Genomic DNA, 26,104 nt, shown 5'->3' with positions numbered 1-26,104 from the left:
GTTCGACCTAATGAGCGTTGCGAGCATATTGCACCCATACCTGTCCGACGTTAATATTGCGGACGTCGTAATCAGGTTTGCGTCGACGTGCAGAAGACTGGACGGTGTTTTTTGCACTGGGTTGTAGTGGGTTAAGACCCGAGTGATGTGACCAGTTAAGCCAAGGCTTAACTAAACTTTGAGGAAAATAAACAAAAATTTCGTGTTACCCGACCGCGGCCGGATATATCGTCTTAGGAGGTAGCGATTGTGTCCGTCTCGAATTCCGAGCCGACTTGGTCGACGACGACTATCACGGGTTCTTGGTCGAGTTTTGGGCTCCCGTGGCTCGTGAAGCCGTCGTCGACGGATCGCGAGACTTGTGAGGACGGGAGGTACCACTCCCAGCTGGCTGGATCCCCAAAAATTTAGATGACGAATTACTTTGTGAAGAGAGGACCGGAAGATCAGTCTCGCCTCGTGCTGAGGACTGAAAAGGGACACCAAAAAATTATTAGTACAAACATTAAATAACACGAAAATAACACTACCATCATTACACAAACAATAATGGTTACAATGACTCACATGTCTTGTAAATCGAGGGCTTGGGTTTCTAGGAAAATTACAGTAAATATTTATTTTAACTAAACTAAACTTTACCATTTATACGGCCTAAAAATTCGAAACTCGATTAAAAGGTAGGCATAGGGAGGACTGTATGTTGTAATTCTTGTACTGTAAAATTATGTATTGTTTCTATTTATGGTACTATATCGTCTTCTTTGACTCGTCGTATGTTCGTAAAGGTTGTACCGCGCATTTTATATTTTCGTTGCTGTACATTTCACGTTTCTCCTCTATGGGGACACAATTTCACGTAAAACGCCACCTAACGTGCACAAAACAAGGATCTTGGTAAGAAACTCAACTGGAATTTGATAACTCCACCCTGTTAGGGCCATATGAAGTCAAACCCTCGGATAAGGTGTTACTCGGACGAAATTACCTCCTCCTGCAAGACTAGGTTTTCCCAGGGAGATGCGCACTGGAGTCGAGGAGACCCACAGACTGATCACGACGCAGATCACAAAAAAACCACCTACTAAGGGGGATTCCCTGTCTCTAGGTAACAAAGGCATTTTCTAGGTCTTTAAAAGATAAATACGACTTGGTTTTGGCCAATAGTCTCATCTAAAAAAAGCAGGATTTGACTACGGTGCTGACCTGCTTGTCAAATTTAAAAGTGCTAGTGAAGGTCACTCCAAGGTTCATGACAGAGGGGAGGATGTTTTCATTGAGAGAGCCCAGAATATCAACCGGAGAGGCTGGAGGTTGGGGTCCAAAAAAGATGACCTCAGTCTTGCTCTCGTTGAGGTTGAGAAAGTTTTTGCTCAGCCAGGATTTCATCTCTGTTAAGCAGTCCATCAACTGCTGTAGTGAGTTTTTGACATTTGCTTTGAGAGGCAGATAGATCTGTACATCGCCGGCGTAGCAGTGGAAGGGAATATTGTGTTTTGTGAGAATTGAACCTAGGGGCAGTATGTACAATAAAAAGAGGATGGGGCCAAGAATCGAGCCCCCGGGAACCCCACAGGTAAGAGGGGCTTTGGCAGAGGAGAAGGCACCTAGCTGCACTGAGAAGCTACAAAAAAACATGCATTAGTGTTCATCAAGTGTTCATCAATGTGCATTGTCTCGGTTCAAATAAACGATTAAATAAATAAATAGTGCAGCTTGGAAGTAAGGAAAAACGTCATGTGCTTAGAAACATAAAAGGGAAAAACTACTCTAAAACTGAAGTCATGTGCATCTTGATTCAAAGAGCATCTCGATTCAAAGAGCTCAAATTGATCCAAACCCAGTGTCGAACCAAACCCAGGGAAAACAGCTTTCCATCTGCTGGACTGTAAAATTCCAAGAGATTTTTTGTATTACTTGAAGATTGATTATTTTAATATCAATGACCCAAAATGAGTCATAACAATAGCATCCCTATGTAGACCTCCATGGCAGCATGTTTTTTTGTTTTTCTTTTATAATAAAGAATGATCTGAAGAGGCGATATGAACCTACAAGCCCTGAACATCTGAAACACTGATGTGTCAAGGAAGATCAAGGCCATTCGTGGAGATATGATCAAACCAGCCACTGGGAGAGCTCATAAATAATGAAACAACAACACGGATGGTTTTAAGGAAAATAAAGTATCCGCCTTCCCATTTCCAACTTCAATCGCTCCTGAGACAAAACAGACAGTTAAGAGAAGATAGTTAAAAGGATGCAAGATCAGCATGCAATCTGTTGCAGGTTACTTTTTCTTTTCAACATATTCTGCCTCTGGAAGAAACAAACTGAGAGCCTGGCTACGCTGCTAACAGAAAAGACTTTTCATGCGAAGGACCTGGAGAGCATATGGCTTTGATTAGAGGGCAGGGCAGAGAGCGCCGCCAATGGAAAGTGCAGAGTGAGAAACAGAGGGAGAGAGGGGCTCTATGGTGTGAGTATCTGTTAGTGTAACAACAGAGGGAGAGGGCTGACTCAAAAAGGGGTGACTGTATCTTCACGCTGGACGTTGACAGTGTGAATGGTGTGTATTTGCACTTGAAAGATGGCTCAAAAGAAGAAAGAAATCCGAGCTGTGTGAATTAGTGCCAGTATTTGTGAATGTGGGTCTATCACAACAGAAAGAGGCGTAACAAAAGTGAACCATGACAGTAGAAATAATGGCGAGCCTTGTGTATAAGACGCTGGTGCAAACTTTCATTGTGAACCTTGGCCATCAGTTAAACATGTTTTGATGTCCAACCTACTTGTCGCTGTGTGGCTCAAATCCAATAGACTTGTGTAATCATTTGGCAATCACAGAATATAAGCCTTAGCCTAACCACAATTAAGACTTATAATAAGTATTCATTGTTTTTAGCCACTTAATTCCCAGAAAGCCTAAGGTTTTGACCACCAGTAGTTCTATGGAGCAATGTTTTTATGAGTTGATCCTAGTTTTGTTGGTAGGCAGGTGCCCACATGCATGTGCACTGCAATTACAACACAGTACATATTCCATCCAATGCAGTATTTAAATTCTTCTTAACATTTGACATTGAAATGCATTGAGAATATCTCTTAAACCAAACCTTTCATTTTTAAACAAAGTGCAGCATGCAACTTGAAAAACATGTAGTCCTATTCCACAATTGCTACATGTTTGAAGATCAAAGGTCAATTATGGCCACAATTAACACTCCTCTACAAGACACTTGAAAGGCGGCGATGTCATCAAGACAAAGTCAGGAGTAGCACCTAACAGGATCCTGGAAGTGAGGATGAACAAGAACAACCTGTCTCCCATCCCTATCTGCTACAGATTAATTTCAAAAATCGCCACACCTCTTCACCAACGGCATAATATGCCCTCTATTCAAGGTCAAAATAGTAAACATGGGAAACGCAAATACTATCAATTTGGATAAAAGTTAAAATAATCTAGTCCATTCCAGCCTATATTTTAAGGTTGTAAGCATGGTGGTCTTTTATGTTTGTGGCCTCACACTTGACACTGTAAATATGGTATTATTGTATGATTATTATGTGCCTTATGGACTGGAATTTTTTCATAAATTGCCCATCTGTCAGACCTGACAAGATTCCCTTCTGTTAGTGATTCTTCTGATCTGGATCTGATTCATCTGAGCTGTATCTCTTTATTTCATTTCCATGTGGATCTCTTTAATCTAAAGCAACCTTCACTGCAACATCACACACAAAAGGGTCACAGTGCCCAAGGGATGTCTAGAGGTCTGTCAAGGTAAACAATAACCTGACCTGTCAAACAAAAAGCAAAATAACATGCACCAATGACACATAACTGTTAAAACAAACAAACGTAACAATGAAGGTGCTTCTTAAGCAAAAATACACCTTAATGACCATAATGGTTGCTACTATCCATTACAAATAAACACAAACAAACTGTCAGTGGCTTAGCATTCTTAAAAAGCAATGCACTTCGCAGCAAAAAAACAAACACAAATATCAGATAATAGTTGTAAAGCTTTTATACACAAAAAGACCCCAAAGACGTATAAAAACCGCCTTGAACCCCATTTGGTAATATTATGTTTCTGCTATGAGTTTAAGCGTTGGTCATTTTCTGCTGAAATGGAGTCAAGCAAACAACAACACTTCACCTACAGTTTTTGAGTACAGGACAAACCCAAGTAAATGCAACAAATGTACTTTAAGCTTGTTTTTTGGGTGACTTTCGGGGTTACTAGACAATTTTGGAAACCGCTGACACTGTGAGCAACTTTACAAACAAACCACACTCGCGATCAACGCAACCCCTGAAAGGTGTCTAAACGTGGATTAGCGTGACAGTTTGAAGAGTTGTTTGCACAAACTTACCGAGCAATGTTGTCAAATCCAGTTAGCATCCATGTAAACTCTGCAAAGTGAGCAGTCAACGCATGTTCTGCTAACTTTCGTGCACACTGACTGCACTGGTTTTTGCCTCACTCTCTTGGACAGACAGTTGATGCAGCAGCTCGTGCTGCGGTGGGAAACCGCTCTCTCTTCTCTGATGCCTTCAGGTGCTGCTCGGAAAACTATGCTCAAACTAAATCGGTAATTTTTAGTTATGTTGGTGTGTCAGATAGATCCAAGTAGGCTACTAGTTTGCCAACTCTAGCTTCATTGGTCAAATAATTGGCTTTCTTAAAAAAAAAATTGTTAAAGTATAGGTTGAACATACATAGGCTAAATACCTAATATAGCTTATAATTGTTCAGTATTTGTTTGTGATTTTTTTGCAAAACAATGAATACCACGAATATTTATATTTTAGCAGAATAACCATGAGAGTCAGAGAGCAAGACTACATATCATGTTGGCACCCTTACTTACAGCCATATAACAAGGTTTACTTCACATTTTCTTTTCATTTTAATAATTGGATCAACTGTGCAACATGTTCAGCAATTTGTATCGTTAAATTGCAGTATTTACTGAGGTGGTTCATGCATTATAACAAAAACCCATGCGTGTATTTAGAATGGGAATTGGGAGGCAATATATTTAGTTTGTCATTCAGCTCTTAGTAGCTAAATATCCAACAGCACGCGAATGCGGCCTCATCTCTCCCAGTAGCCATGAGCTGTGGACAGGAGGACAATAACTGCGGCTGTGAGTTACTTTGTGTGTGTTTGTGTGTGCGTGTGCGCGTCTGCGTGCGTGTGAGTGTGTGTCATCACACCGGAATGTCTGGCAACAATTTCGCACCATACAACCAGTTATCCACATGCACATGCACCGTGTGTCCTATACATCGTGTTCTTCAGTCCACCAAAAATTGTTTTACAGCAACTAAAACTGATAAAGTTATGGGCCAATCATTGACTAGTTGCAAAATAACTACTTCCAGTGCAGGTTCCCCCCACCTTGTGTAATCCTGAAACAATTGCTTTGATTTGTTTATGGCCTGGCACATTATCTACCAATCCAGAACCGGATGTGCCTCACCTCAACCTAATCGGCCAGATATGTGGGACAAGCAGGTGCAATCGGCAGATGAATGATATTTTTTTTAAATAAGTAATATAACCGGTTTCTTTGGTTGATAAAGGTCTTGCACGCGTCAAATCCATTTAATGTAGTTTCATTGATTTCCCGGTTGATTTATGTTACTAGTTTTGTTTACTATTATTATGGTAAATAAATGTAAAGCAAATCCCCGTAGATCAATTTCGTCACTTACCGTTGCCACGCCCACGAAAAAGCGAAAGCACGTGCTTTAAGAGAGAATCCCTTTTCCACTTCACAGCCTAAATTGCATACATTTAAACTTGGAAAATGGGGGATTATTTTCCAAACCCTCCCCGCTCCTCTGATGGGAAGTCTTATGCCATATGTCAGGAATGTGCAATCCGTCCATTCCTCCACCTCTCCTCCACCCAGGACTCGTGTGCAAACCTTTGGGAATCCCCAGATCCCTGATTAAAAAAAAGGCGGGTCTTTTTTGTCCAAGCATATCTTTATTCGAACCACACCATAGCCTAATATCCGATGTGATTATTACATTTCAGATTACGTTTTGTAATCGACAGGAAAAGTAGATAAGGACTGGAGTAAATTGAGAACTTGCACAGGTTCATTTGTGTACGTATTAGAAATGGTACACTGTCAGAAATAATGGGATAATAGATAAAACATCTACAAGCCAATCCGAGCCTACATATTGCTTTAATGTAACCTAAATAAAGTACTGTAATATAACTTCACAAACAAACTCTTATACACACACACCTTTGACCTAAAGGAAGTGAAGTTGCATTCAAGAGCAAATCCTTGTTTTGTGGATCCTGCCCTCTGCTGTCAGTAAAAGTTCATTACATGTTTAGAAAACCTATTATCCCATTTACACCTGATTCAATAGCTATAATAACACTGATAAAAACATTACTACTGATTCTACCTACAAAACAGAATCAACTAAATAAATCCCTTACAATCCATGGAGTACGTTTTGTTATGAATAGGGGTACATTGTAGAGATCACCATATTGAAATTGATGGGGATTACTTGTTAAAATCGAGAACATAAAAGGAACAAGTAGTTCTAAAGCTGAAGGTGGAGGGAACTAAATATGTTCTTTAGCATCATGGTAATTGTCCCCTTTATCAAAGGGCTTCTCTGTTCTAGTTCAGCCTCTTCACACTTCACTTGCTCGGCGCTCAGCTGAAGAATTACAATGCAGCCGTGCCTAGATTACATTACATGTTACTTGATAGACGCTTTTATCCAAAGCGATTTACAAACATTCAGTACTGTGGGCAATCCCCACAGGAGCAATTTGGGGTGAAGTGTCTTGCCCAGGGACACAACGACATGCTTACTCAAACTTGCTATCCTCTGATTCGAAAATCAGCAATTCAATATGTTGATGTAATACAGTACAGAAATAGTGAAATAAATACTATTAAAGCATAGTTTAAAACCCCTAACAACAGCATGTTTTGTAAGGCTTGTAGGTTTCTGAAACACATTTACCATACCCCAAGCTTACCTTACCATTTGATAGAAAACAACAAGATGGTCTGCCAGCATCGACTAAACGTTCTGAGAGGTAAAGAGAAAATAAAACTAGAACAACATAAAATGAGCCTGTGAACATCTGGAGGAACAGCTTGAGGTGCCAACATTGATTAAATATATCCATTCACACTAAAGTATGAGGCTGGGATCACATGTGGCTGATTTAATTATTTTTCACACCTTTGAATGATGTTACTATTCAACCCTTGAAAGATTAATTAGATGTTGAATAATGAAGGCTTAATAATCATTTTACTGTATTTTAACCTGTAAAAAGAATGTATTTTTATTGGTTTTGAAAATAAAATAAAATATCTGTTCTTATTATAATAACCACAGAAAATTACATGGAAATTAAAATCAAATTAGCTCTCATAGAAGAGGTCTTTCTCCAGCATGGCATCGAGTGCGTTGCTTGGATTTCAGATATCACACTGTTATCCCCTAGGACCAATGTTAATCTAAATATTCCTATTGGAATAAATGTTTGACTTATTTCAAACTGAGCTCAGCTTATGAGTTCTAGATAAAAAGGAGGAACTATAATTGGAGTGTTGGCATCATTTTTGAACCACGAGAACAGAACAGCAGTTTGTAAAAAAAACAGCAAGGAAGAAACTGCAGGATATTAACCAGCAGTCTAGCAGCAATTATTTCCTTCCTTTTCCCAGCTACATTTCACCCAATTAAACTTTCCAGCAAGAGAACTGCAGTTGTACGGGGAGACAATCTGTTATGCCACCGGCGTAGTGTAAAAATACAGCATTTTTTAAACAAACACAGACTGCTGCGCTAGAAACCCATCTAACTTCAAATAAAGTTTTTTCATGGGTTCCCTTCGAACAATAACACTTAAAGATCACCTTTAAAGCATCCGAGGACACCGAGGCAACCGTTTAGTGCCGAAAGATAAACACAACATTGCTTTAAGCACAATATCCAATACATTTTTTGCTTTTAATGTTTCAATTACATTCATTTCTTTTCTATTTTTGAGTCCATTTCCTTGTGTTTCAGCCAGATTCAAATAACCCGTGCATCTACAGACACCCTCTGCCTGGAACAAAATAACAGATTGCCATTTTGAGTTCACAAAAGCGAGATGTAAAGACCTCAACATCGGCTTTCTTATTTCTTGACGAACTTGGTGCAGGGTTTTCTCATTTATTCGCCTCTAATATAAAGGACGTTATTATTTGGCAATTCTTGCGTGCAGCCGTTTGGATGCTCACTTCATTTGTTGAATCATAGTGGCAGGTTACTGACACTTTTTCTACCCTGCAGCAAAGTGCATCATGGAAGATATATTTTTAGAACACTAATTAGATTGGTCAAGATGACATTAAGTGCTATAGAGTTGACATGAGATAATGAAGACTTCAGAGTGAGGATAACAGCAATGCCTTTATAAGTGCCTCAAAATGCTGTTAGACTTTTTCTAAAATCTTTTCTTTTTTTTTTTTTAAACACGAGTTATTGGGATGGATCTTCTTTGTTGTAAGAACCTAACTTCATATTCATATTTACTTTTCACAATCCCACCTCCTGATAGCTGCCCAGTGCAGGCTGCTGGTGACTGAGGAGCTCCACTAAGGGAAGCTGGAGGTTAGAGGTCCCTACTTAAGGCACTTCAAAGATATTGTTAATAAATTATCAACTTTGGATTGTATAACAGTTGATATCAGCTTATTTTCTTGTAATATGTTAGGGGAGATGGAGATAGGGATAACGGAAGAAAAACACAATGGAATAATTTCTTCAAGAATTGCATTGGGTTGGATTCAGGTGTAATTCATATTAGGGGCATTATAAGCACATAGAAAAGAAATCCCTGAGTAAACTGTTTCAAGTAAAACTTTCTAACCTTTATTTCAATTGTTTCTATTTCTTTCTATATCTGCAATATCTTTCTAATAATATGTTTTGTTTGCTATACAGAAATGCATATTTAGATGCTTCTATTTCATTTTGGTTTGCATTTCCTTTTCTTATTGACTGATTGACCCTACAAGTACTCTTTGCAGATATTCATTCCATGGTGTAGTATGTCATGGAGTATTCTTTTTTTTAGCATATTATTATTGCAAAGTTATGTAACACAGTGTGGCTGGTCCCAATAAACGTCTTGTCTTTTGCTATTTTAGTCAGCTAGAAGCAAATCTAAAATGGGACTGAGGATATCCTTAATTTAACCGCTTGCTTCTGGTAAAAGTCAACTTTCAGTCCCACTTAATTTGTACATACTATATTGAGGAGGAAATAGGAAAACTGTCTTGAGTATGCAGATCGCGACCCCCACTTTGGGAACCCTTGCTCTAGAGAACCTGACAGTGTTTCCTTCCTCCTAATTCTTTCAGAGATGTACACACAAATAAATGCATAACCCAGGTCACACAAGTTGACTCTCAGGAATCAACATAGATGTTCATCATTCAGTTTTGAATTGAATCATCAACTCAAAACTGACCTCTACTTGATTTCCAAAGAGCTTAAACTCTCTCACAGGTTTGCATCTAAGTAACAAGTAAAAATACAGAATTAATCAAGAACATAAAATGGTGAAAAAAGTAGAAATGGTAATACCAAAGTACTCTATCTCGCTCCTTCTTCTCAGCTTTTGCGCGAGTTGACGTACCACTTCCGAAACGCTACTCCGCTAGTGCTCGCCACCACGCACAGCGCCCCCCCGAGGCTCCATAAGGTCGGTGCGCGGTTGAGGAAGATGAATTGGAAGATGAATGCCAGCACCACATCGATCGTCCTCATCAGGGCCACGGGTCCAGCCTTCTCGATCTGAAGGGCCTTTGTGAGGAAGGTCTGTCCGGCGATACCCAGGACAGCTATCAGCATCAGCAGCCAGCGGTCGCGGCCACAGTTGGGGATTTTCCACTCTCCGAGGACGGATGTGGTGATGAGGCACTGGAGGAAGCCGATGACAGCGTAGTACCAGACGGAGAGGTAGTAATGGACGCTCTTCCCCATCTTGCGAAGGATAACGAATGTACAAGCAGCCCCAATAGCAGCTGGGATTCAATACAAAAAGAGAATGCATGAATACAACTATCACAAGACTAATGACTAACTAATAAAACATCTACAAACAAACATGAGACAAAAACAATATATGATTGAATACACTGCTTCAGGGTGTGTATCTATCATTGAATACCTTTGTTGTAAGATTTGATTTAATTAACTTGTTCATTGGAGTTTCCTCTTGTGGCTACTTCATCTCTGTGAAATCTGTGAATCACAACCCAATATATTCGCTTCTCCTCCTCCTGTCCTGCCGCGTGAGATACTTCCCATCAAGCCCTCAATTCTTGGCACATAATACAAAAAGATGTATTTCTCGACACTGAAACTGGTGGTTTCATAACTTCCACCTGCTCTCGATGCCAGAATGCCATTAGGCTGTGGAGATCAGATTATTTGGAGGTCTATTTGTGGGACAAAATCCAATTTATTTGTAGCTAGAAAACACAAAAAATCATGGGGACGATCACTGTTATGGCTTGCATAGGAGCTGAGGGAAAATAACAGCCTTTCTCTGTCCGATGTTGCCCTTATGGTATCACAAATGGGGACAGGAAGGAATTTGAGATGTATCATCAGTTGCAGTGTCACAATATTGGAGGAAATGATCACTCTGCATCCTTAGTTTTAAATTAATGTTATTGAAAGATACAGTATAATAGAATAATCAAGTGTGATTTATTCAAGAAAAACTGCTAAACAAAGCTTTTTTTCATGAGATAATAGAATAGAGATTTTAAGTCAGAACAACTGTTTTTTACCACAATAATTCATTCAGAATTTTTTATTTATAAAATACTGCACCTCCTGCGATCTGGAAATACGCTAGACACTATTTTTGATATCATTTTGAACTTTGTACTGCCGAAATGACATTTTGCCACAAAGTGAAGCTCCTAATACATTGGTTGAACTTAATTTGGGACCCATTTTGGGACCGGAAATTGTATTTTAAAAGTGTTTAGCCAGTTAGGGATAATAAATAATCCCTAAAGTAGAGATCCTGGCAAATTGGAGAATTCAACTTCCACTGGAAGATGACCTCCTTACAGTATAACCTCGACTCATTGGAATTAATATAACTACAGATGGACACAATATCAAAACATCCTATTTGTCCTGAATGATTTTACCTACTTTATATTGCTAAACAAACTGTTTATAAGTGTTGTGTATATATTAACTGTATTACCTGCAAATGCAGCAATAGTTCCCTTGATGTGGTTATTGTAGTTGCCATCAATGGTTCGTCGATGATCGCCAAATAGGAATGGCGGTCTTGCGATGAGGAGGACTCCAGTGATAGTGAAGACAGTGAAGACACAATCCCAGATTGTGCATCTCTCCTTCAGGAAGATCCAGGCCAGGATGGAGGTGAAGACTGGATTACTGAAAGAAAGAATTGAGTAAGAGATAGTGTGAGAGGTGAGTAAATGTGAAAAAAAATGTAAGGCTAATTAAATAAATCATTGGGATTATTGTCTCAACACATTTCTCTCATATAAACCCGATAAAACTCAACTTTCCCAGATCTTTAATGAATTACTGACAGATAAAGGAGAGCGGGATAATTAAGTGCCATATCAAACATGTTGGAAAATGAGTTTATAAGAACAATAGGGAGATTAAAACGAAAAAGGTGACAGGCGTACAATTCTGGGAGGACATAATCTATTTGTAGTAGAGGTATAATCTCCTCTAATCCACAATCAATTAACTTCCTACCTGAACATGATGACGGTGGCGTCCGCTAGAGGCATCTGCTGAACAGCATAGAAGAGCAGGATCATGGCATTGGAACCAATGAAGCCTCGAAGCACCAGATATATCCTTTGGTCTCTGGGACCAAGGAAACCTGTCCTGGAGGAGCAGAGATATGAGGATGATGGATGAATGAATGACCGGACGCATGGGTGATTGGACTGACTGACAGAGGAAGTCATAAACAGGATTTTAGACAGGGATGGATGGAGGGAAATTGAGCAGCAAAGTGAGCGGAGAGATAAATGACGGGACGGCTGGATAGATGGATGGGTGAGTAATGTGGAGATGACAGTGGTGGATGGACAGATGAACAGATTGAGCTGAAAGGAGAGAATGAGCGTTGATTATGAATTAATGTAAAATAAAGCAGAATGTAGAGGACATACGGATGGATGGATGGATGGATGAAAAGGTAAATGAATGAATAGAAGTACTGCTGGTTTTCTATCCATCCATGTAAAGAAAAAAGTGACTCAATACGAGCTAGTGAAATAACTGAAGTTACGTACTGTAACTCCAGCCTCTATGAGTATAGGCGTAGCCCTCTAAAGCTATCGCTATTGGGTAATTAAAACACTTCAATGCCCACCCGCGAGGTGGGCCCCACCTACGGACTCACTTCCGGTATAAATAGGAAGGAGACCCGACAATTTGCTCCCACACAAACAGCTTTTCTTCAGATATTCGTGGAGCCAGTGGGGCCCAGAACTTAGAGGGCTACGCCTGTACTCATAGAAGCGGGAGTTACAGTACGCAACTTCAGTTCTATTTCGTATAGGCGTAGCCCTCTAAAGCTATCGCTATTGCGTTAAGGGCGAAGCATGATGTAGTCTGCGCCCCACTAAGTCCGTCCGGTACCATAAGCACAGACACACCTACTCAATTAATAACCCATGCCTATTGCGCCATGGCTCATCAGAGTCCCTGAAAATATAGCATAAACATGAATATTCTCCACGAGGGGACGAAGGCTGGGAACAATACAAACCTGCCGCTGTGAAAAAGTAGAGACTAAGGTCACACTTTGTCCAACGATAAAAGAGGGGGGGGAAAGGGCCGCTCTCTGCGTGCCGACAGGCAGGAGAGAGGCGCATAGCTGGATCCCTGACGTCACTCACTCTGACAACACACTCAGTACAGAGTGTGTCAGAGAAGAATGGGAGATCTCCCTCAAATCAAATTGAATAAACGAACAGGGGGAAGACCAAGATGCAGCAGTGCAAATGTCTTTCCCCTGTGCAAAGCCATAGACGTAGAGGATGAAAATCCTCTGGTGGAGTGCGCACTGATGTTCTCCGGGGATCCCTTCCCGAGGAGACACACGCCTTTGACACAGCCTCACACAGCCAGTGTGACAGGCATTGTGCAGACAGAGGAAGCCCTAGTGAGCGCTCTCTGTAATGCACAAACAGGCGCTGGGAACGGCGCAAAGCAGCATAGCGAGCTAGCGTGTGCAAGGGTCAGAGGAGATGAGATGTTGCTTCTTCCTCTGATGTGTGAGGAGGAGGAAAGAAGCCATCCAAAGTTATCACTCTCGACCTAAGGAGCTCGTGATAACCTTTGGCATAAAAGCCGGGTTTAGGGCGCAAAATAGCTGAGCTGCCATCTCCTTGGATCCGGAGACATGACAGAGCCACAGAGAGGGCAGACAAGTCACTCAACCTTTTTGCTGATATCAGCGCTAAAAGTAGTGCTACTTTGGCTGACAAATACTTAAGGGGAACCTGATTTAAAGGTTCAAATGGGGCTTTACTCAGTGCACGTAACACCAAAGCCAAGTCCCACTGAGGCGCCGATGTGCGTGACACAGGTCTGAGTCTCCGTACTCCTCGCAGAAAAAAACGGTTTGTCAGAGGGTGACTAAACACCGTTCTGACACCGAAACCTACGTGGCAAAACGAGATAGCAGCAGCATATGTTTTGATCGTGCTGAAGGCCAAATTCCTGTCCAACAACAGCTGGAGGAACGACAGCACGTGAGGCAGGGGACACGTAATGGGGTCCAGGCTTTTCTCTACACACCAACGCTGGAACGCTGTCCACTTGGCTGTGTAAGACGCTCTGGTGAGGGACGCGGCCCTGGCTCCCTGGATGGTACGTACAACATCTTGAGAGAGGCCAAGCCCGCTATGCAGGGCGCGATGACATAATATTCCTGCAAAACAGGAGAAATGATGAACAACCAAATTCTTTGCTGCTCGTTTGGCAGATCTTGCCAGAATTTATTAATTTGGCACACACACAATTGTTAATGCCCTTAACCATTTGACACAACACACACACAAAATTGTGAATGCCCTTTTCTGTCTTCAATATAAACACATGTGTATGTTATATTCATGTCTTCAATATATTTGAAATAAACACCATGAGTTAAAATAAGAATTTCTCTATTCAGATATTGATTTTGTAATCAAACCCTTTTAAATACTGTGAGCCTCTCCGCTCACACAGGGTTCAAATAGGGACGGAAAGAGCAGGTTGGTGGAACACAGGCGTTTATTAACTCCAAACAAAAATATGCGCGGGTCTCAAACGTTGCCCGGGTGGGAAACTTCACAGGTCCTTTGGCGACCTTCCAGGATCCCGCCTACTGCATAACAGAACAGAACCAGGTTACGACATGCTTTTCTTCCCGCACTGATTACCTGATTCCGATCAGCTGTCTGGCCTCCGGCCAAGCCACTCCCTTCACTCCAGCAGTCAGCGCCCAAACCACACCCCGCTGCCACAAATACCTTCCCATCTAATCAGCAGACAGGCCGACAGGCGAGGGGGCGATATCACTCATTCTGACAAGACACTCTGTACAGAGTGTGTCAGAGAAGAAAGGGACATATCCCTCCCATAAGAGGGAAAAAAGGGACGCTCTCTGCGTGCCGACAGGCAGCAGAGAGGGACAGCGGGTTCCGCTGCGGAACCAGGCTCCATCTCTGTCTCCTCCGTCCGGGGGAGAAACGGGATGGGGGAACCAGGCGGTGATCCATGGATGGATCCACTCGGATCCAGGAACTCCAGGGCTTGGTCCACGGAGTAGGACTCCTGGACTGGCCAATCATCCTCCTCGGCCGCAGCAGCGAGAGCGTCCGCTCTTCGCTGTCTGTCGGCCAGAGGGAAACGGGCACCCATAAGCACATGACACCTGCTGGGCGAGAGCCGCGTGCGCGTGCTCCGATTTGCATCCTGCCGGTCATAAAGAGTTATGAACCCCATCTGGCATGAGGAGCAAACTCTAACACAACCTTGTGTAATCATGTTTAAGGATTTTCTTTTGAGGTGGCTCTAAAAAAAAAAAGCCTTTGCTCTTTAGTTTCTCTACAGTGCTTCAGTACCGGGGGGCTGAAGAAAAGTGAGAGCAGATTGTCGGGTCTCCTTCCTATTTATACCGTAGGTGGTGCCCACCTCATGGGTGGGTGTGGATTACAAGTGTTTTCAGTGCTGCGCGGGTGCGCAGGGGATTACCCAATAGCGATAGCCTTAGAGGGCTACTCCTATACGAATTAGGTGAACATGGTAAAATGTGCTATTATTTATCAGCAAACTGAGGAACAGAAACTGTGATAATTTAATAGAATTTTCTTTTTAATAATAGAATTAGCTTTCTGTGGGAAAGTATTTTAGAAAAAACCTTCCGTAAAATTGATCTACATGGGGTAATATAATAATTATAATTCATGTCTCTCACATTATTTTGACAACTTAAACTTGTTTGAGCAGGGATTGCATGTTAAGCCAGGATATTTACCTATGAGGGGGGGCTGCATGAGTGAACACAAACGTGAGAAAGCCCCAAGATAAATTACTGGGAGGGAAATGTACTATTCACTTCTGAGCTTACGCACTTAATGTTATCCCAACATTTAAATTACTGTTTGGAATAAAGACTGTTTAGGAGAAAATCCATGTCTAAATGCCAAACCCTGGGATCAAATTTGAAACTGTCAATGTTTGAGTTTCTCCATAAAATAATTTTCCAATTCGGGATGAATAAAGTATATATCTATCATAATGCTTACTTGTGGTAGATGAGTAACGGCATAGTAAAGAGCATCTGGAAGAAGCAGCGTATGGCGCTGATCTCTATGGCGTGGATTCCCTCGATTGTTTTCACCAAGAGCGCAATGATGGAGAAGAAAACGGTGGCCAGGAAGGCATAGAACAAACCCAGACCTTGACATCTCTTTGGTTTCTCTGAGTCTGGAAAAAATGAGAGTTTGGGGATGGTTAAATTAGCACAAGGGGAGAGAAGGGGGTGCAAAAAATGAATGCTTATTGTATTGTTCTTATGTTGATACATTAAAGACAGGATGGAGTAGTGAAGTTTAAAGAATGTTGTTGAACTTCATGTGGCCTTGGTATAGTATTCAGTTGGAGAAAGAAAACGAAGAAAATATGTGCACAAGAAAACGGTGGAGTGTTTGCAAACCCTGCCTGTGGAAAAATAAGATGATATGCTTGCAGAGATTAAACTCAAACCTGAGGTCACTCAGACATCTTTCTTTGTATTTTTCCACAATGTGCGGTCTACTTGGCATTTCATTTATCCTATCACAGTGTTTGTTTTTATTACCTAGCACGGAGCGAGGAGATGAAGAAGAATATTATTACAGTGTCACATTACGAGATTAGTATTACACTCTACATGAGCTTGGAATAATTGAATTGGACACATTTGTAATAGATAATATGATCATACCATTCAGTTATTATTTCACTGATAGTTTGCAAGTGATAATGAATTAACGTAGAACATAAATGCTGTCTTAAATAATAATTAACAATTATGTGAGAATAGGTTTCAACGGTCAAGATAAGATGTGTCAATACTGATTTATTTTCTAGCGCTCGTGTCAGCCTTTCTTTTTTGCACCCTGTTTCGTGCGTCACTGTTCAATAGGTGAAGGTACACAAAGGGAAACGATGTCCTAGGGCATTGAGTGCATCTCTCACTTCCTTGTTATTTCCCATAATAAAACCAAATCGCCTAATTTCCTCATACAAAGTTACACAGAATACTCTCACACCTCTCTTGTTGATGGGCACTTACTTATTAACTAGACTAAGTGTTAGAAGATACTCAAATGTATTGTTGTACTTTAATATTATTTATGGAAAGAGTTGGACTCACTTCATAGAAAGTTTTGGACACTTCCACCAAGATCTCCAACTTTTTTGAATACATTTGAATTAATTGTTAGTTTTTATTCTGTTTTATTATTTTCTTTACTTGGTATGTGTAACCCGTGTGTGTGTGTGTGTGTGTGTGTGTGTGTGTGTGTGTGTGTGTGTGTGTGTGTGTGTGTGTGTGTGTGTGTGTGTGTGTGTGTGTGTGTGTGCATAATGATAATATATGATGTGTTCATATAATTACTTAAATAAAAAGAGGGGGGAAATAACATAATCAGATCTTCATTCTAGCTATATGGATGGAAATGTTTTGATAAGGTCTTTTTATAGGCTTGTCATACTCAAAGCCTACAAAAGGGCCTTGTTCTGGTGTTGCAAAAGTGCACAGTCATCCCTCCTTTTGGAGGAGGATGATGCAAAAGTTATGCTGGCAGTTTATCTATGTGTATAATATTAAAGCTATAAGGCATATGGAACACTGACATATTGCGGTTTTATTCTGAAATAATAAACTAACATAAATAAAAGATTTACAATAACAAAACAATATATCGTATACATAGCTCACGTTTACTGTGATGTAAAGCATTGTGGAAATGTAAAAGCCTTGAAGAAACTATTTATTCAAATGTGTAAATTAACTTTAACGGTGCTTTTCTTTAACCATGTGCTGTTAATATGCTCCACGTGATGTCAGATCTATATTACTGTTACATGACGTTACACGGTTGTATAACGTGATGCTACGCAGCAGGAAGCCATTGGTTCTCTGGCTGCTTATCACTGTATTTCTGCATCGTCTTCTCATCTCAAAGCTCATTTACTGAGGGTGGAGACGGTGGAGACACGAATCACATCAGCTCAGAAGCCGGTATTTAACCCTAGCTAACAGTGCACAGGCTGTTCTACCTGTAAGTGCGCTTCCTTCTCGGGATGCGAGCTTGCCTCTGACGCAAAACGCCGGTGGGCACAACGTTTTCTTCGTGCTGCCTTCCGGTGAATTCGCCCTCGCTTCCTCAGCATCACCATCCTCGTAATCACACGACACATGGCAGTTACTTTGCAAGTGAATCGTGGCAGTTGTCCGTTCATCGTCGCCACTGTCGTCGTCGTCTCTGTTGTTTGTGGCATGGCTGTCAACTTTATGAAACACCACAGTAACGCCGTCCTCTATGGACAAAGCCCGCTCGCGCTCACAGTGGTTCCAGTCGCCCATGGTGAGATGTGGCGGCGGAGCGGCAGCATGCCTCGGTCAGAATGCTGCTGTCCGCTTTCTTCGGTGCCCTGAGTGACTGAGAAGACAAGGTTAATGACTAACCTTGGTGGCAGGGTACTCACTCCCATGCGTTGGTTACTTTACCCACAGGGGGGCAGAACTGATCTCAGAACAACTCAGCTGCTGCACAACTAAAACATGGCCCAACGTTTACGCCCATAGCAGAGGCAGGCAGTGGAGATTTGAACCAACCAAAACTCAAGCCTGCAGTACACACGTTTGAGCTGACAGAAAATCCTAATGAAAAACATAAATATCAGGCGACATTTATACTATTAGTGGAAAATAACACATTTCATTAACTCAAATACTATAGGCCTACTTATGTTTTGGAATTCTTCTAGTTTACTTAATTTTAGATTCTTACAAATATTTCTACTCCACAACCTTTTGGAGGAAAAATATGTACTTTTTACTCCTATTACACCACGTTTTTAAAACTCATAGTTACACTTTCAATGTATAACTCTTACTTGTAAGGGAGGATTTTAAGAACAGTGTTTTTACTTATACTTAAATAAAGAATACTTTTCTCACCTTTCATTATTACAAGAAGTATTAAAGATGTCTGGATAGCTCCAGGATTAATTTGAGCATTGATGAAAGAAGTAGTCTAGTCAGATATATTACTTGAGTAAAAGACATCACCATCATTTTTAAATGTTCCAGTACAGCACAGTGATACCAAACAATCATATTTTTTCTTTTAAATGTATCGGAGTAAAAAGGGTTCGGGTTGCTGAATAGAATAATTAAGTAACATAAAATCCCAAAATAAGTACACGTACCTCAAATTTGAACTAAGGTACGACCCTTAAGTAAATGTACTTCAGCTGAAAGTAATACTTCTGGATTTTGGACACACAATGGAACTATTTTGTTTTTTTTATTTTCTATCTGATTTTAGTTATAACTGACTCCAATCCATATCTACTGTGTGAGAAATAAAAACCTCACTTACTACATTTTCAAAAACACAATAAATGAAACTGCATCTCTGATTCAACATTTTAGTATTTTATTACCACGGTACATAAAATACAATGAGCAAGATGACGAAGGAATAGCTAACATCCTCTATCCTAACTAGATTAGACTACACATTTTTGCAGGAAGGAGGTGATCCTCGTCTACATTATATTCTATATCTAAGAAAAATAAAAGATTAAGTGTGGTCCCTCTACATACAAAAAAGCTATATCATATAAATTACTTTACACAGTACTGTAAAAACGTAAACATTATATTTGGCAAATCAGTGACGTTGTTAGTTGTTATCTTTTTCCATTGTGTCAGAATAAGAGGACCGTGTGAAAAGCACAGGTACCAGGTGCTGCACAGTGGTTGGCTTTTTAGATGGGGAGTAAAGACAACAATGGATTTTGTCAATGAGGGAGAAAAGGGGCAAGAGTGCAGTGAAAGAGTCGGGTACGGGTGACACAGTGGGACGCTTCTAGCAAGTTATTCATCAGGAATAAAGACTATGAGTGTTGGTGTCATACATGCAGTCTTGCTTAACTGATGGTCATACAGAAGACAGGACAGAAGGTGTTTCTCTCACAGTGTTTAGTGAATTCTTCATCGCATATATTAGGGTCACTTCTCTAAGTTGTAGGTAATTACCAGTGGTGGACAGTTACTATTTGATGACTTTAATTACTTTGAAGATTTAGTTGAATATGAAAAAGTGCTATCAACAAATACTTTATCATATGATATTACAAATGAAGATAAAAGTATATTGAATCCTTGGTTAAATTCACAATCAATCCAGCAGTATATAGTACAAAAATAAAATCAGCTCCTCCTTTAGTGATAAGTGAAAAATATATTAGTCTGAAATGTTTATTTTTTGTAATTTAAGTACATTTTTGTATTTGTACCAACATACGAGCACTTCGTCCACCACTAGTGATTAAAAAAGACTGGTGGAATATAGGTTGACTAGCTGCTAAATTGCGTTTGAAGAAATTTATATCCGTCCACATTTTACCCTTGTTTGGTTGTAAGCTTGTATTATTTTTAAGCTTAGTTCTAACGGTGACACGCTGCCCCTGACTTGCTGACTGCTTACTACTCTGCTGCTGCTGTTACGTGACCATAACACTTGGGATATGGTCCTATTTGATTATTTTATATTTGTGAGATTGTCCGTCTTCTACAAGGTATATAGCAAACCATCATTTGTCACATGATTCGTCACATGATTCAAATGACCCACTGCTTGCATACTTTGTCCACATATTTCAGGAGCTTACCTTCCATTGTGAATAATCTTATGTAATGACATTTTACTTTGAAGTACATTTTCCTGAAATGCTTTGTTAAATGAAAGAAGACTTAAATTAAGAAAAAAATCTCTATTATGTATGTAGTTTTTAGGCATAACTGTACACTTCAATCTGAAACTCTCTCTCTCAAAATGACTCCCCTACTTCCTATTATTCAGTCTTTAGCACTACCAAACTCCTAAATCATACCTATTACTAACAATAGAGAGAAAAATGTATACTGTGTGTTAAAAAAACTTTACAAAAAATTTCACCTGCAGTGTTGAATAAAAGACAAAAGCGATCATTTCATAGCTTGTGTTTCCTGAAAGATAGTCACTTCGCGCTTTGAGTGGAATTTTGTTTTTTCAAATGGTAAGGCAATTTTCCAAATAGTGAGAAATCAAGATGATAAAAAAGAAGAAGATTATCAAAATGACGCAGAACCAGCAGGTTGCCAAACACAGGCATAAGGGACTGAGTAAAATATATTTTAAATGTCAGACCTATCAAAAGAAACTCCATGATCATAACAATTTTAAGAATTTCGAGCAATTCATCTCTTCCTAGGGGTCCTGAACAGTTTCTTTACAAACCTCTTTAAATAGTTGTGATTAGAAAGCTTTTGCTTAAAACGTCCTAATGTTTAAACTGGGTGGGAAATTGCTGGTGGATTTGAAGGAGACTGAAAGAACCTAATCATGGAAGAAAATCATTTAAATTGTAGTGTAACATAAATTGTCCCAAATTAGATCTTTAATGTTTAATTACTCAAATCGATCATGAGGTGCTCGTAGATCTGAGTTTTCCCCTTGAAGCTTGATGCGAGCAGGAACACTCGGTTGTCAATGGAAACCATAGAAAATGCTCGAGGCGCCTGGATATTGAGCTCCTGGGATGGGACAAACTGGCCCCTCTCGGTGTCCCATTGGTAGACCTGCGTCAGTGAATAATCGCTGCCCAAGATGGCATACTGCCAGTTGCCGATGGAGACAGGCTGGAACACCATAGAGCCGCGGGAAGGAAATGTCTGGACCTCCTTGAACATGGCACCGTCCCAGCGCATCACCTTGGAGTCCCCGATGAATCTTGTCAAGCATATAAACAGCTCACCTTTGAAAAGATTCAAGGGGCTGTTTAGTATCCAGCTACAAATTCAGGATCTAAAATATAGAAATAATCCCAATGACAGTGTATGTAATTGCAAAAGATCATAGCTTGCTAGCAAAGAGTTACTTATAGACAAGCTGACCCTAGACAGAGAATATTACAGTTATGATTTATGAGCAGGTTTTATGGCAGTCGAAAGGGACATTGCCTCTTACTACTTTCCTAATGAATGCCTATTAGCAATGAGGAACTGAAGTGCAATAGATTACATCTAACATTAATGTTTTATTGAATTAACCACATCAGATGAATTGTTGACCTTTCATTTAATCTGCTGTTAATCATTTGACACTACCCAGAATCTGTTATTCTTACAAAAAACTGAATCCAATAAAAACTATAAGAAACATGTGAGTACTGTATAGGCTAAGACTGTGATACTTTATGGTTTAATTTGTGTGAGCACGTCTAATTAGCCTGTGTGTGTAGATGCACTGCCGTTCAACCTGCGACTCTCACCTTTGACCTTGAAGTGTTTGACGGAAAAAACGTCCTCCATATCCGGTATGTCAGTCCTGCGTTCAAACAGTTTCTGGCTCCTGTGCCACTGATAGACGACAGGCCTTTGGGAGCTGCTCGACAAGATCAGGTGGGGTTTGTTTCCGATCTCCAAATGCTCTACATCTGTGTCCCGGAACCACGGGTGGAGCGACTGGTGGGAGTAGAAGCCATTGCCGTTCCATTTGTATACTGTTGTGGAGCCAGCCTAGAGGTAAAATGTCAGAGGAAGTCATTGTAACAAATATATTCGGGTTTAGTATGTGTATGTGGCCAAAGATCAGTAATTTCAAAATTGGAAAAGTAAAATGTAGCCAACCTTAGAGCTGTCCGCGATAACAAAGAAAGACTCTCCGTCGATCATGAACGTCTCGATGTCGTTCGGTTTGCGAATCTTCAGGATGTCAATGTCCTGGATCTTAATGAACTTGTTGGCGGATGGGTCCCGTTTGTAAATGTGTGAGCCCCCAAACAGCTGGGCCACGATGACAAAGAGGTGGTCATCAATCACCATAGGCTTGCAAACCACAGTGGAGGTGCCTGAACAAGATATGTGAAGATACATTAGGGCTACACGATATTGGAAAAAACTGACATTGCGATTTATTTTTCCTCTGCGATATATATTGCGATATGAAAACAAGACAGTTTTTCCCCCGCAAACCATTCTTTCTTGAACTTTAATGCTATACGATTGGTATTCTTTTAACTATATTTAACCGGATGAAATTTTAGACACGGACGTCTGGATCTTAAGTTATCAGAGCAACAAGCTGAGCTAGCTCGGTTAGCAGCGCCGAACTGCCCTGGAGAAACACATGAAAATGCAGTGTTTTTACCTTTATTCACCGTTTGTTTTGGAGATTTGATTGTGATTGGTTCGCTGTGCATGCAGAGCCTGCATGTCACTCACTCAAGTACCCCTGACATGAGAGCTGCGCAAGTTTTCCTTTTGTAGCAAGCAGCAAAATAATTGTAACATGACGTGTTTGAGTTAATTTGACTACTTAATATCGCAAGTCCTAAAAAAAAAAAATTAAGACTTTTTTTTTTTTAAATCGTCTCGAATATTGCGCATGCGCATATCGCGGTTATCGTCACGACACGATATATCGTGCAGCCCTAAGATACATAAAACATTGGTAATACTGGAAGGATAATCAAATATTCTAGATAAGTATGTCCCCATTAACAAAAAATAAGAATACACAATTCTAGGGATCTATTTCGATCCAAATAGTCCAAATGCATTTTATCAACCCATTCAATGGCCACAGTAATTTGTGTGTTCTGCCCATGCAAAACCGAATGAAGTTTAGTTGAGAAAATAATGGTGAAATGTTTTCATCCTGGAAAAAATAGCGTTATTCATCCGTCAAAAATATTTCCCACTCATTTAAACTATGAAAAGGAATTAAGAAAACTAGAAAAGATTATCTAGAAAAAAATATTTTGTTGATATAGTTCTTCAGCCGTAAACACAGGAGATACAAACAGTTTGGATCAGGCTTAGAAAATGGATTGCCAACATACACTTTCCCGCTTCCATCTCAGGTTCTCCATAAATAACTATTTGCCATTTAAAGCCAGAATATTACACAGGACAACCCCATTACAGCCATTGCTGCTCTCTACTTGTTTATGGACTCACTTTCGATGGTGTCGTAAGTCCTGAAGGTCATCTCAACATGATCCCATTCCAGGAAGCTGCATGTCCCAGCAAACGGTTGGGCAAACACAACATACTGATCGTCACCAAAGGTGAAGGCCCCCACCGAAATGGACTCAAACTTCAGGGACTGATAGGAGGCAAACTCTGAAAAACGAAAGCATGACAATGAATTCTGTCCTTTATCTTTAAATAATTAATTCAGCACTGACATATTGATGCGAAAAGGACGGAAACAAGAGTTAAAAGGCTGACGAAAATACATTCTTTACCACAAAAAAATATAATTTGGTTGTGATGTGCCTACCATGCATCCATAGTGATCACAAAATTAAAAAAACAGAGAAGGCTATTGATGAATAGAAGTAAATAGGCTACATATTAACAGAAATAAACAAGCTTTAACACAATGTGTGCAGTTTAATCCAATTATCATATATCCAGTTGTATGCTACTACTATTAGACTGCTTATACACAAACATGCATGCATTTTAGCCTAAAACCTTAAGACTTGCACATAAACAGAACTCAAACTGACAAGTGTGACTGTTTATTTATAGCTAAATGTTTTAAATAGCTAGGTTTTAGAGAAAATGCATGTGTTTGGCAAGTTCTAATCATATGACTGGATAAGGGAGGCTTGGATTTTACTGCACAGGTTGTGTAAAATTCAGAAAATTGATGTTTGTACAAAGTTGTTCAGTTTTTAAAACATATTCCATTGACTGGTGACAGACAGTTCATGTCAGTTGAATGCTTCTATGACAGATGCAGGATTGTGATACCTGCTGTCATGCAGTCAAAAGAGTGTGGCAGCAGGTCATTGATCTTCTTCCCCTGGTAAATGGGTGGGCCGCTGCAGTAGATCTGGTCCAGGGTGGCGTTAGTCTGGTGAATCCACTCCACCAACCACTTGAGCTTGCAGTCACAAATCAGGTTGTTTCCACGTAGATCCCTACGCAAATAGACAGATTGCATTAGGACATCGGTTAACAGATTTGTTAAGACATAACCTCATTAATATGCTCTGTGTATTATGTATTTCAAGCATTTTATTTCCGATCCCTGTTCTGCTTACTCTTCTCTCTCTCCCTTTCTCAGCAGTACTTTGGCTTCAAGCCAGAAAACCGCAACAACAAGTTTCCTATCTCCTGAGTAGTCTCTGCTCGTCGCCCACTCTCAGTCTGAATTGCTGTTGACCTTGGATGTGTGCATTGAATCCCACACACACACACACACACACACACACACACACACACACACACACACACACACACACACACACACACACACACACACACACACACACACACACACACACACACACACACACACACACACACACACACACACACACACACACACACTACTACGTACGTACGTACGTACGTACTACTACTACTACGTACAACGAACGTAACGTAACGTAACGTAACGTAACTAACTAACTAACGTACGTACGTACGTACTACTACTACGTACGACGACGACGACGACGACGACGACNCACAGTGTCAAAGGCAGATGTCAGGTCCAACAGCACCAAGACAGCTGAGCTACCTGAGTCGGCGGCTAGGAGCAGATAATTACAGATGTAGCGATTCATTTCAGAATGAATCGCTACATCTGTAATTATCTGCTCCTAGCCGCCGACTCAGGTAGCTCAGCTGTCTTGGTGCTGTTGGACCTGACATCTGCCTTTGACACTGTGGACCATATAGCATCCTGTTGTCAAGGCTCGAACAGTCCGCAGGCATCACAGACTCTGCCCTTGCATGGTTCAGGACCTACCTGACAGACCTTAGCTTCTCAGTGCAGTTGGGTGCCTTCTCCTCTGCCAAAGCCCCTCTTACCTGTGGGGTTCCCCAAGGCTCGATTCTGGGCCCCATCCTTTTTCTACTGTACATACTGCCCCTAGGCTCAATTCTCACAAAACAGAACATCCCCTTCCATTGTTACGCTGACGATGTACAGATCTATCTGCCTTTCAATCAAAATGCCAACTCACTACAGCAGTTGATGGACTGCTTAACAGAGATTAAATCCTGGCTGAGACAAAACTTCCTCACCCTCAACGAGAGCAAGACCGAGGTCATCTTTTTTGGACCCCGACCTCCAGCCTCTCCGGTTGATATTCTGGGCTCCCTTAATAAAAACATTCTCCCCTCTGTCATGAACCTTGGAGTGACCTTTCAATAGGCGCTTTAAATTTGATAAGCAG

At 40.5% G+C, this 26,104-nt stretch overlaps 2 protein-coding genes across 2 annotated transcripts; both read right to left on the bottom strand.

The window, feature by feature from the left end:
• Positions 1-7,242: 7,242 nt before the first annotated feature.
• Positions 7,243-18,408, bottom strand: slc35g1 (solute carrier family 35 member G1). Its single transcript, XM_010791524.1, has 5 exons — positions 17,909-18,408; positions 15,889-16,069; positions 11,834-11,968; positions 11,301-11,497; positions 7,243-10,095 (listed from the first exon to the last, which is right to left on the bottom strand). Exons 1-5 carry the CDS (start codon positions 18,213-18,215, stop codon positions 9,683-9,685), a joined length of 1,233 nt encoding a protein of 410 aa, XP_010789826.1. The 5' UTR covers positions 18,216-18,408; the 3' UTR covers positions 7,243-9,682.
• Positions 18,409-19,271: 863 nt separating this feature from the next.
• Positions 19,272-25,772, bottom strand: LOC104963148 (leucine-rich glioma-inactivated protein 1-like). Its single transcript, XM_010791713.1, has 6 exons — positions 25,675-25,772; positions 24,669-24,838; positions 23,865-24,029; positions 22,533-22,753; positions 22,175-22,421; positions 19,272-21,658 (listed from the first exon to the last, which is right to left on the bottom strand). The coding sequence occupies exons 1-6, from the start codon at positions 25,770-25,772 to the stop codon at positions 21,309-21,311; spliced, it is 1,251 nt and encodes a 416-aa protein (XP_010790015.1). The 3' UTR covers positions 19,272-21,308.
• Between the last annotated feature and the right edge of the window lie 332 nt (positions 25,773-26,104).

This window comes from Notothenia coriiceps, unplaced genomic scaffold (assembly GCF_000735185.1).
Source record: "Notothenia coriiceps isolate Sejong01 unplaced genomic scaffold, NC01 NC01_scaffold00001630, whole genome shotgun sequence".
Lineage (NCBI taxonomy): Eukaryota > Metazoa > Chordata > Actinopteri > Perciformes > Nototheniidae > Notothenia > Notothenia coriiceps.
The sequence above is the reverse complement of the archived record's forward strand: the minus strand, read 5'-3'. Positions and strand labels throughout refer to the sequence as shown.

What these genes read in the sequence shown, in the direction of transcription:
- LOC104963148 (XM_010791713.1), bottom strand. Translation starts at nt 25,772, where the DNA reads ATGGGGCCCAGAATCGAGCCTTGGGGAACCCCACAGGTAAGAGGGGCT. An exon ending in TTTTGACTGCATGACAGCAG is followed by an intron (nt 24,030 to 24,668) that starts GTATCACAATCC and finishes TTCGTTTTTCAG; the next exon opens with AGTTTGCCTCCTATCAGTCC. An exon ending in GACTTACGACACCATCGAAA is followed by an intron (nt 22,754 to 23,864) that starts GTGAGTCCATAA and finishes TATCTTGTTCAG; the next exon opens with GCACCTCCACTGTGGTTTGC.
- slc35g1 (XM_010791524.1), bottom strand. Translation starts at nt 18,215, where the DNA reads ATGGGCGACTGGAACCACTGTGAGCGCGAGCGGGCTTTGTCCATAGAG. An exon ending in CCGTTACTCATCTACCACAA is followed by an intron (nt 11,969 to 15,888) that starts GTAAGCATTATG and finishes CTGCTCCTCCAG; the next exon opens with GACAGGTTTCCTTGGTCCCA. An exon ending in GCCACCGTCATCATGTTCAG is followed by an intron (nt 11,498 to 11,833) that starts GTAGGAAGTTAA and finishes TCTTTCTTTCAG; the next exon opens with TAATCCAGTCTTCACCTCCA.